At 40.5% G+C, this 11,686-nt stretch overlaps 1 protein-coding gene across 4 annotated transcripts; it reads left to right on the forward strand.

Moving 5' to 3' along the window:
* Window positions 1-417: 417 nt before the first annotated feature.
* CIPC (CLOCK interacting pacemaker) lies at window positions 418-10,756 on the forward strand. 4 transcript variants are annotated; one of them, XM_005520237.3, is made up of 4 exons: window positions 418-486; window positions 2,378-2,552; window positions 3,439-3,608; window positions 7,164-10,756. In XM_005520237.3, the coding sequence occupies exons 2-4, from the start codon at window positions 2,486-2,488 to the stop codon at window positions 8,040-8,042; spliced, it is 1,116 nt and encodes a 371-aa protein (XP_005520294.1). In that variant the 5' UTR covers window positions 418-486; window positions 2,378-2,485; the 3' UTR covers window positions 8,043-10,756. The 4 variants fall into 4 exon arrangements, with proteins under 4 accessions (XP_005520294.1, XP_087914416.1, XP_014105525.1 ...); XM_088058290.1 differs by lacking the exon at window positions 418-486 and adding an exon at window positions 574-594; XM_014250050.2 differs by lacking the exon at window positions 418-486 and adding an exon at window positions 747-958.
* The last annotated feature ends 930 nt before the right edge of the window (window positions 10,757-11,686 follow it).

Here is an 11,686-nt window from a genome sequence, read left to right on the forward strand (position 1 = left end):
TTTAAGACTGGATGTAGCGCTTAGTGCCACGGTCTACTTGACATGGTGGTGTTAGGTCATAGGTTGGACTCGATGATCCGAGGTCTTTTCCAACCTGATTGATTTCGCGATTCATTTTTTTTTGTGTGTTTTCCCTCTTTGAGACAAGTTTGAGACCTCTTTGATGCTGCTTTCCTCATATTCGAAGCGTCTGTCTGCGTTTCCTTTCTCATTCATGGAGTGAGAGAGGCTGCACAAATGCCTAACCTTCTGTGTGGGGAAGAATCGTACTTTTTTGTACAGTATTCGAGAGGCCCAGCAGCATCCCAAACTCCTGGATCGGCTCACCCTGCCCGGCTCCCTCACACGCCTGGCCCAAGGCACGCCCTCCGGCCAGCCCGCTCTGCGCATGCGCGCTCGGGCAGCGGCGGCCGTGAGGGCGGGGCGTGCCCGCGGCGCGGGTGGCGCATGCGCGGCGCGGCTGAGCTGTGGCGGCCCCCCGCCCAGGTGAGGGGCGGCCCGGCCCGGCCCGGCCCGGCCCGGGGGGGGGCGGCGGCCGCGGCCGTGAGCGAACGGTGGTGGCGGCCCTGGGGGCCCGGGACTGTGCTGTACTTGGTGCGCCTCGGGCCCGGCAGCCGAGTGGCTCGGCCCGCCTGCGCGGGCTCTCCTCGTGCCGCAGGAGTCTGCCGCGTGGGCCCCGGAGGAGGTTGGGTGGGATCAGCGGCAGGGACAGCCCTGGACGACGGCGAGGGTGTCCGGTTTAAAGGCGGTGTGCGGTGGAGGTCCTGCCCGCCGGGCTCGGGCGGGCGGCTCTGGCCCAGGGATGGGCAGGAGGGTTCTCACGCCCGTGCCTCGGGGGAGTGGCACTTCTGGTTTATTTATTTTCGGTTGTGGTTCAGGTGTTTTGCTTTTTTCTGTGAGAGATGATGATGTGTCAGCCCTTCCCAAAGCTTCGTTTGATGCAAAGCTGGCAGATGAGGTGTTCTTACTTTATTTCTAGTCCCGTTTCTTGTTTTGGTTTGAGGTGGTTTTGGTGTTTTGGGGTTTTATTTTAGATTAGCATTTCTGCATATCACTTTCTTAAAAATATATATTTGTTTTGGAAAGGACTAAGTAATGGAAGCCTGGATCAGGACTTAAACCACTTCTTCCATTTCAGGGATAGCATCTAGGTTGTGCTTATGTAACCGTGTTTGTTCCATACCTGTTAGCAGGCAGGTGTGACTGAATATGGAAGGTGAAAGTGATGCAAGTAGCTGCATGAGGAAATTTTCTTCTGCTGAGCATTATTCCATAGTTTTGTAATAGACAGTCATATTCCCATCTCAGACTTCAATACTGATGCTAAGACTCAGGATTTTGGAGAACACTTGTAACAAAGTTGTCAGGACCTGAAAAAGAAACTTGTGTTTTGGTGTAGATTATTCCAGAATGTCTGTTGCAATGTCATTTGAAGCAGCTTGTACTAGTTACTGATGCTGATGGACTGCTGGCCTGACTGTGTTGCAGACTCCTGAGTTCCTGTTTTTGTAATTTAAATATAAAACTTAACATTGAGACATAATTTCAGTGGATTACTTTATAGGAAAATAATTTCTACAAACAAAAATAGAAATAATTTCTGCACTTAATTGTGTTAGTTTTCTGTTAGCCAATTTCTCAATTACCTTCTTTAAGAGAAGCAGAAGTCTTACTAGTCTTTCTTAGTCTTACAAGATACTGCCTACCCTCAGGAAGCAGCAGAAGGTTATGACAAGTATGTAGTGTGGGAGGCCCTAATGTTACTAAATTTTTTGGATTTTCATAGCCTTTAGTTTCAGCCTTTCAATGTTTTCATTCTGGGTTTGGGCATTTCTAAGGCTCTGTCTCCCCTAGGAGTGTATTGCGGGATGTGTTGCTCTTCTTGCAGCATAGATCTCTTTAGCCCCCAGTGTGTTCACTGATCACTCATTATTTTCTCTGATGACTTACTCTACTCTTGAGAATGAAACAAGCTGTGTTAGCAAAACTACAGCTTTGCAGGTTCAGCTGTATTTGTTGTAAGAGCTTCACCCAGCACAACTGTCTTGTTTTGCAATTCAACCCTTGGGACAACAAAACTTTCATAAGATAAATAATGCCCTGAGTCATTTTAATTCTTGAAATGAATGTTGTTTTATGAATAGTCTTTAATTTTTAGTTTGTTTTACTTTTTTGGGCTGGAAAGACATGTCCAATACATTACCTTTTGATTGAAATTTCATTATTTCAGCATTTTGAGATGTTTCTTAAAATTTGCAGTTAGCTCACTGGCCGTATAAAAGGAGATATGCAACTATCCTCCATTGTTGTCTTATACTGATGGAACTTTTCTTTAGATTCAGATAAAGTCCTATTTTGTTCTTAACTGTTTTTGTAGTTCCTCAATGGAAAAGGTGTTAAAAACTGCCCACGGCACTATGGAAGCACTCAGACAAAATAGTCAGCTACTGACACCCTTGAAGAATTGTTGGGCAAAGTGACGGAAATGAAGAGCTTCAACCATCGCTTCAGTATGGCAGCAGCTGAATCTGACAAAGACTCTGGATATTCAGGTTTAGAAAAACACTGTGTTACCTTTTTTCTGTGTTACTGTGCTGAAGCTGTGCTTTAATTGGTGATTTAACAAATCTGAGTACTCCCTTCCAGTTTGTGTCTCACTACCTTGGAGGGCCTTTCTATGCAAGATAGGTTTCACCTGCAATCCTCCTACTACCAGTCTTTTGAAGTGGAGCATTACCAAGTTAGAAAGTTCAACCTCTGAATTTGGATGGCATGGGAATTTAGAATTAATGGAAGAATCTTAGACTTAGTGTCTAGAAGTAGAGATGTCAAAATTACTTTTTGTTCTTTGCATTGATGAATGAATTGTTGGATTATGCTGCCCAGTGCCTCTTATGATCTGACCATATTGTCAGTAGAGCCTGATAAACCAGAGAGTAATGGTTATAACATCAGTAAAATAATAGACGTGGTGTGCCATTTTAGTACTCAACAAAACTGTGCAAAAATAACCTTTGAACAAGAAAAAAGCATACTGCTTTACTGGGCTTTAGATAGAAAATTCCAAGACACAAAATGCCTGCATTGCAAACTGTGCATGTAGTAATGCTGGAGCCTGTAATGCTTTCCTGTAGCAGTTTTTAGAGCAACGCTACCTTCAGGGTACTATGCAGTCCCATGGAGACTAAATACAAAAGAACAAAAAGTAATAGCTTTTTGGGGGAGAAAATGTCTCTATAAGAACTGACCTGAAATACGAAGCCTTTTATTAGAGGCTGTTTGACAGCTGTTATAGCAGCTTTAATTTTGTTAATATTACAGAACTAAACTTTATTGTTCTTTGTGACTTGGTTGAAGGAGGCAGAATGGTAGAACTGAAAGACACTAGTAAGCATGTTGCATGTGGAACAACTAACAGCTGAATTCTGCATCTGGCAGATGGAAGTTCAGAGTGTCCAAGTGCTATGGAGCAGACAGACTCCGAGGATGTGCTGAATGCGCTGTGTTGGAATGCAGAGGATGGACCTTGGCAATGCCCGAGGACCACAAGCAGCTCCTTTCCTGCGCTGTCTCCTATGGTTGTTATGAAAAATGTGTTGGTTAAACAGGTAGGGAAGAAATAATATCTTGAAAAATATTGCGTGTTCTTAATTTTTTTAAAAAACATTTATCCTTTCAAAAAAGATTTTGCAATGTTGTTGCAGTCCAGAAAGTAACTGGTAATTTAAGAAGTTCTTATGTGAGTCTCTGTTCTTTCGAGAGGCAGCTGGAATCACTAAGATGGAATGTGATACAGAGGAATTCTGCTCCATCTCCATCTACTAAACCTCTTTGTCTCAAAATAATTTCCCCAAAATACATCTTCAAGAATGTTATGTGAATAGCACCAAAGGTTAAACAGAAAAGCGTGACTTGCTTTTGAAAGCTGCTGTTGTCTTCTTTATTCAGTAGAGATGGTGAAGTAGGATGATAGGTTTGTTTCCTCATTCTTAGGTTCTAGAAATGCTTCATATGCAATGGGAAACACTAATCCAGAATGTTATACATTAAAAAGTTAAATCCTTATCTGAAGTTAGCTATGGTACTTCTACTTTATTAGTTGTTTCACTTAACTGCATGAGATGGCTCACATTGCAACAATTACATTCCCTATCTTTGTTCTCCAGTATTTTTGTAATGTATATTTCCTCCAGCACATCTGTGACACCCCCTCTGTAACTTTAACATTTTAACAGAAGGTATGAGAAGTCCAAAGTACTGTCATATTATTAGACCTCTTGCTCTGTACTCACTCATTTTTGGAGTGGAGCAAAAGTTCTTCTATGTTTTCTTTTACTAAAATACTTCTGAGAATACAGAAGGGAAGGGGAAAAAAAGAATATAAATCCTGATTCTTTTCCTACTGAACCTGTTACTACTACAAGCAAGACCTAATACTCACTGTTAATGTTTAGCAGATTATGCAGTTGTGGGGGAGGATCATCTCTGGGCATCATGCTTTATCTTGACAACAATTTTCTTTTATAGTCACATTCCTAGATGTGTGGACAAAACAAATGCTGAAGTTTTTATATATAAAGTCAGGAACAGGCAAGCTTCACCAAAGACTGATACCCTTTGGCCCAGAGCTCAAAAATTAAGACATCACCTGCACTGATTCCAGTGTTAAACTCCAAGTTGTGTTGCAAAATAAGAAGCAGCAGCAACTAATAATAAGTAGCTTATATAGAGAGAGATATAAAAGAACTCCAACTACACACACACACACACATATATATGTATGTGTGTGTGTGCATATCTATATATGTGTGCGTATATGTATGTATGTATATATATATATAAAAAATCTTTGTAGTATAGCAAAAAGGAAATTTGGCAAGGAAGAGTTGGATAAAATGATCACACTTGGTTCTCTTGAGCAGAGCATCATAATATCTAACTACATATGCTGAAAGACAATAATGTCAAATTGAAAAACCTTTACTACAATAAAGGAAAGCAATGAGTCTAGGTCAAAATAATAATGAAATGTCTCTCTGCCTTTTTTCATTATGCCTATTTAGTTCAGATGGTCATCTTTATAAAATGGTCTTTTCAACACAGCACTCAGTTGGACTTGCTGGACCAAAAAAAAAAAAGGCAGCATCCAGTTACTGCTGTTTATTTCTTCCAGTTTCAGTTTCAATCAGCATCATCCTTCTGTCTTGGAACTACTGTGATCCTCTACAGTGGTGGTTACCTGCTGGCCCAATTTCAGAATGTAAACAGCTAACTGTATTGCTGCTAAAAAAAACCAAGTGGCAAGTAATGCTCTAGACCACAGTGCTGATTGTGGTAAGGTTTCTGTAAGTCTCATCAAAGTCTTTAATAAGTAGGAAGGCTTTTTAGGCAAGTGACACAGATACATCAGGAAGTTAGCTTTCATAGCTTTCATTAAAAAATGGAACAAAACACACAACAGTTTGCAGAGTTAGTAAAATAAAAGTGGCCTTCTCTACTGAAAATGAGATTTTGAGTAGGAGAACAAGAGCAGAGTGCTATGTGAGAAGGCAAAGACAAAAGAACAGAGATAGAAAGAAACCCAAGAGCAAGATAAACAGTTTCCACAGTTCTTTTGGCCTCAATGATTGTGGGGATCTGCCGTCCTAGGTGCTATTCAGTGGTGCAGTAAATGGCAACTTCTAGTTCCAAACCCTTGCTCCTTAGGGCTGCATGTTCTGTCCTGCGTATGTATAGCTGCAGTATCTATATGCTTTCTCACTCCTTACATCTCCAGATACTTTTCTTTTGAATATTCATTATTCTGTGTTAAGGTAGTAATATCTATTTTTACAGGTAGCTGTTCTGTACCCCTATTCCATAAGCACATAAGCCCACTGAACCAAAGAAACGCTGTGTCAGAGTAGGTAATTGAATCTTAGCTCCCAGTCTCAGTGTCCTAATTAGTGGGTAATACCAGCTTTTGGTTAAGTTCCGAGTCTTTTACTGGGGGAATAGACTTCAGCAAAGCATGTTGGTGTTTGCCAGTTCAGAACTTACAAGATTTGTGGAAAGGATATGGATTTCAGATGACTTAATATAGTACTAAAAAAATAAGATGTATTTGTGGTAGCTAAAAACTGTGTCTTCAACAGGCCTCCAGTTATGTTCCAAATTGTAAGGAATTGAAAAAGCAGCTGACAATATATTCGTGTAATTGTAGTGGTGATGGCTTAAATATATGCAGAAGTGAGATTTTGCTTTAGAAAGAAATAGTGTGACTTACTAGACCATTTGATGTCTTTGGAGAAAAGCAATCGTGTTTTTGGCCAGAAGATCTCACGAAGATCTGTAGTAAGGTGTTGGAGGAAAAAGAGGTAATGTCATGTAAAAATGGATGCTTTCCCCTATATTCCAGAGTATGACTTGTGGGAGGGAGCGAAGCCTTGGGCATTGTTCTTGAAATAAAATGCATTTAAGGTTTATCAGTGGACACTTTCACCAGAGGTACAGAGTTAAACTCCTCTGGGCTTACCACAAGCTTTTCTCCTTGCATTGGTTAATATTCAGCTTTTTTTTTTTTCTGCTTCATAGTTTTAAATTTACTGAAACTCTGTATTGTACTTCAAATTACAAGACTTCCTGAACAGCTGTTGTGTATCTTAAATAACCATTTCAAGGTCTTGCTATAAGAATAGATTTGAGAAGATTTGAGTTGCTACCTTTCAACAAAGAGGGAGCCTGCATTGTTCCTAAAATGTCTGTGCAGTCTTTCCTTGGCTCTTAAGATATTTCATAACAGAAAGCTTAATTATTTTTTGGCTTTCCTGAGCACTTGTAGTTGGACCCCAAGTCTGGGTCAAACTTTTTAATGAACATTTTATGATATAATCTTGCACTGTAATCCTCACTTAGGAAAGCATATATAAATTCAGATTGAATTGTTTTTAAATGTATCTGCTGTTGCATAGTAAAAGGATTATGGATTACAACTTTATTTCCAGCATTACGCTCCACTGTCAGAGAAGGGTGAGTTTGATAGAAAAATCTTAGTAACACATTAATTGGACAGTATATATCAAATGTGGAAAAATGGCACAGTCCACCTGTTTAGTTTAAGTTTGTTTTTATCATCTACAATGCTTTTGTAAGACTTGTGGTTTTTCCCTGTTTGTGCTTCTCAGGGGAGTTCATCACAGCTCCAGTCTTGGACTGTGCAGCCATCCTTTGAAGTGATTCCAGCTCAGCCACAGCTAGTGTTTCTTCGTCCATCAATCCCACCTCCCATTAATCATCACCCTGTTGGGAAAAAGAGAAATGACTCCACTAATTACCTGCCCATCCTGAATTCTTTTCCCAAAATAGCACCACATCCCTGCAAAAGAGATCATTCCTTTGATCTAGAAGAATGTCAGGAAACCACTTGCCATAAACGACTCTGCACAGAAGCACCCAAGATGGAGACTTCTCCTGTACTGATGAGTACAGGCTTGCCTACTAGTCCTTTTTCCCACCTACCAGTTAGCTTTAAGACCCCTCAGGATTCTAACCAGCAAAGTTCTTCAGCTCTAGTGACAAGTGGAAAACTGTCAGCTCTTCCTGGTGTTCATCATGTTTCCAGTGATGCTCAGAAAGTGCCAGGTTTGACTCCCCTTTTGCCTTTTGGAACTCTGCAGGCAACAAAGTGCACCCTTCATGAGAGCGAGAGTGCATCACAGACTACAATGCCTTCTGGAGTGTGGAGCCCTCCATTGATACCAGAAGAGATTTGCACTGCCCCTGAGCTGCTCTTGCAACAGCAAAGCAAGTGCAGACGCTTTCAGAATACACTTGTTGTGCTACGCAGGTCGGGATTGCTGGAGATCACTTTAAAAACCAAGGAGCTTATTCATCAGAACCAGGTGACGCAGGCTGAGCTGGACCGGTTGAAGCACCAAACACAGCTTTTTATAGAGGCAATAAAGAACAATGCTCCACAGTCATGGGCAGAGCTAGAAGCATCTCTAACAGGATCTGATAAAGCTGATAGCAACCTTGAAGACCCCACTTATCCCAACATGTAGTAAAAATGTGCATAGGTGTTGGTCAAGTTATTTCTGTGCCTCTTTTTTCCTGTCTTAAACTTCTATTTTGAGCATTTTTTGAGTCCAAGATTTGCAAAGTTGCATTGCCATTAATGGTTTGTCTTCAGAGCCAACTGTGGGGCTGGAATAGCATGGTAGGTTCTAGACAGAATGGGTACTTAGTAATGCAGTGTGACCTTGAATTTTGTGCTAACTCTATGTAATTCCTTGGACTGAAGAACTTTGTATGTGCTCTTCTGGTCTGTTCCCATTCTTGAAATGAAGGTAGTAATTTGCAGCATTCTGCAAGCATTCCCATCTTCAGATGGTTGTTTCTGAGAGGGCAGCAGCAGAACAGGTGCCACTGTTGGGCCATCACCAGTTTCAGGTAGATGAAGGGAGTTGGTGTGTGGTGAAGTCCTTCTCCCATGCCGTTCCTTCTTTTTTTATGTAGAGTAATCTGATGAATGTAGTGAGGGTGGGAGGTGTGTCAGCTTGGATAAACTTGCTAAAAATTTTATCTACCTAAGTTTGAACTTCAAAAAACAAACTCTAAAACATTTCTTTTTCTTCATATAGACTGACACCATTCCTAGGCTGCTTGCCTTGAGATACTGCTAACACCACAGTATGCATAAGATACTGACCTTGCTAGTGGAGAGCCACAGTAGTTATGTTACAAAAACTGATTTACAGACATTTATTTCATTGCAGTTTTCTAGACACTTAACTGCATCACTCCCTGCAATCTGAAGGGAATTTTTCCAGAGGCAGTTTGTGTAGAAAATTGAGAGCAGCTTTGTCTAAGAACATTAAGGAATCTGAATCGTCTGTGATATGTTCCTTTCTGTGTGACAATGTTTTCAAAAACTCATGCAGTCTAGGTGACTAGGTATTTGATTCTTTCTATCATCTGTTTCATATTGTAAAAAAAAAAAGAAACTTGAAAGTAGACTGGATGTCTTGCTAATTTGTGACGAGACAGTCACGCAGACTTTACATTTTCTGATGCCTCTAGGAATCAGTATTGCAGAAGACTGTAGAGAATACTTTTACAGTCCTTCCTGAAATAGGTGGATTAGAGAAATTGTAAGGGACTTCTCTCTTGTAAGGGATTTCACCCTTTTTACATTGGTGAAAAGATGCTTTACATGTCTTACAAAGTTGAGGCATGTGAGTCTTGTTTGTAAAACCATGGGCCTGGAAAGAAACATTGTGGCAGGGTTTGCTCTAGTGGACCTGTAACAAACTAGTAGCCATGCCTTTCATGGGATCCTGCCTACCTGCTGAAGACTGGTACAGTATGTGGGAATTGTTTAGAAGTGTTGGTAGACTCTGTTCTGGCATTTAGTTGTTTTAATATACCTGATATAGTTGTGATACTACCATGTCTCATAACTCACAGCCTGGCGATATTGGAACTCAGCCAGCAAACTCAGGAGGATATTTTCCCTACTTTTCCTAAAGTTCTTATTCTGCCTATTAAATAGGAGAATTTGAAGTTCAGAATATGTATTTTTAGGATGGAATTGTCCTAGAAAACAAGATGATGGGCTCAGGGTACCTAGAGATGAAAGGGAGGCAGAAAAAATGAAGTCAAATTGTAGCTGTTTGAGACAAGGAAAAATGAGTCTCCCAGTGACCTTCTCCATTCTATTTCCACTGCTCTAATAGAGCATAAAGAAATGAAAAACTTGTTTTGCAGGGCAGTACCCTCTGACTGAAGGAGGCTTAGCTGGTGGAAATCTCTCGTAGTCCTTATAGTACCACATGTACTTTTTCCCTGACAGTATGGAGGGTGGGCTGAAGTGGGTGTGCTTACAGCTAATGGGCCTTTCAGCTGGTGTAATTTGTATAAATACATGTTCAATAAATCTGTGAATAAAGTCCAGCAGCTGGTTAGAAATCTCCTACTGGGCATCAGTCCAGACTTAAATACTATTTACTGAACTAGAAAAATCCACTCTGGAACTCATACTTAAATCTGTGGCTCTTTAGGAAGCATATCCCTAGATAATGGGAAACCTTAACATCTATTAAAAAAAGGATGTTGAAGGTCTCTGGTGATAAATATGTCATCAGGTACCATTCTGTTCAGTTTTCTTAGTTGCCTTTTTTTCTGGGAGCCCTGATAAAGCTTTAAAACAATAAAGGTTTTCCTTTCTTGGCTGCAATGTAATAAAATAGGTTGGCTTGGAAATGCATTTGGAAAATTAGTTGACTACATCAGGACGAGGATAAGTCCAGATTCTGGGCAGGATCTGAAAGTGGTCCAGTGGATTTGAACAGAAATGTTAGCCTCCAAATTGAGCAGTGAGCTCACAGGTTTGATTGGTTGTTTTTTGTTTTAATCTTTGAAACAGCAAGACTTGGTATTAAGAAGTTAGCTGAAGACAGCTGCCTTTATCTAATCAGATGGCCTGCTGCAGCTTCAGCTGTTGCTGACAACTTACAAGTGGGGTAGCTTGATGGGTCAGACAGATTGGTTTTTGTATTAAGTTTTAATAAATGTTGGTATTTTTGATTACTTTTACTATGTCTTTTTGAAATTCTACTGTTCTAGTTGGAATGTAAATATTTTCTGTACTTTCAAAGCCCGTTGCTAGCTCTGAATACAGTAACCCAACACCTCTGTTATAGAACATGACCTTTTTGCTAAAACTTTACAGAAATTGACTGTGAAATATGAATGAAATAAAGTATATACTTGAAAAGTTTGTGGATTATTTAGTGCTGTTGAACTGCAACGTCCCTTGTTCCAAAGCCTGCTTTAAATATAGCTCCACAGCAGCATGTTGCCCATGTGGGAAAGCACAGATACAAAAGTGATACTATGATGTATGTCTCTGAAGAGAGTCTTGTGAGCTTTAACAGTATCTATGAATTAAAGGGTCTCTGGGGGGCGCATGCATAGAAATGGGCTGTACAGAACTCTAAAAATACTTTGTCGTGGGTGACCGCTGCCATAGATCTGTCATGAGCAACCTGGAAGGATTTTTCCATCTCTGAGCTGTTGTCTCCATGATGACTGTACATTATGCTCACCGTCTGTGCAGGGTGAACTCCTACACTGTGTCTTAATCCTGTCAGCTGGGTATGCAGAAGTTTGAAATTGTGAAGTAAGAATCTTGGCTACTGAAAAAATTACTGGAGTAAAAAAATGTAACACTCTTGAAGAAGATTCTCCAGCTAAATCTGTATAGCAGCTTTTCACCAAAACACATTTCTTCAAAATGTGGCTGTCTTTAAATGGTCTTCCTTTTGTTCAGACATGACTCTTGCAGGGAGAACTAGACAGTCGTGCCCGAGAGATTCTGGTCAAAGCTCTTACTTGGCACCAGACAAGACAACTTTAATCTCATTGCCTTATATCCAAAAAGGAATGCCATCAATTGGAATAATTTTATTTCCTGAGATGAGAAACTCAATGTTTGCATATTTTATGTTCACAAAACAATGGATACAGTTCAAGCAGGAAATTCTCAGGTTTCTGTCTCTTCTGACTGCCTTTTCCTTTACATGGTTATCTGTAGAGTGTCAGGCCCCTTCACCTTTATTTCACTGAGGCCAAAAAGGTAAATTTCTTCTTTCAGGTGCATTGCATCTATCTTGTTTTTCTTTCTCACAGTAAAAACATGTACTTA

The sequence above is a fragment of the Pseudopodoces humilis genome, chromosome 7, assembly GCF_049639895.1.
Source record: "Pseudopodoces humilis isolate 2021_Gansu_Grassland_sample_001 chromosome 7, ASM4963989v1, whole genome shotgun sequence".
Lineage (NCBI taxonomy): Eukaryota > Metazoa > Chordata > Aves > Passeriformes > Paridae > Pseudopodoces > Pseudopodoces humilis.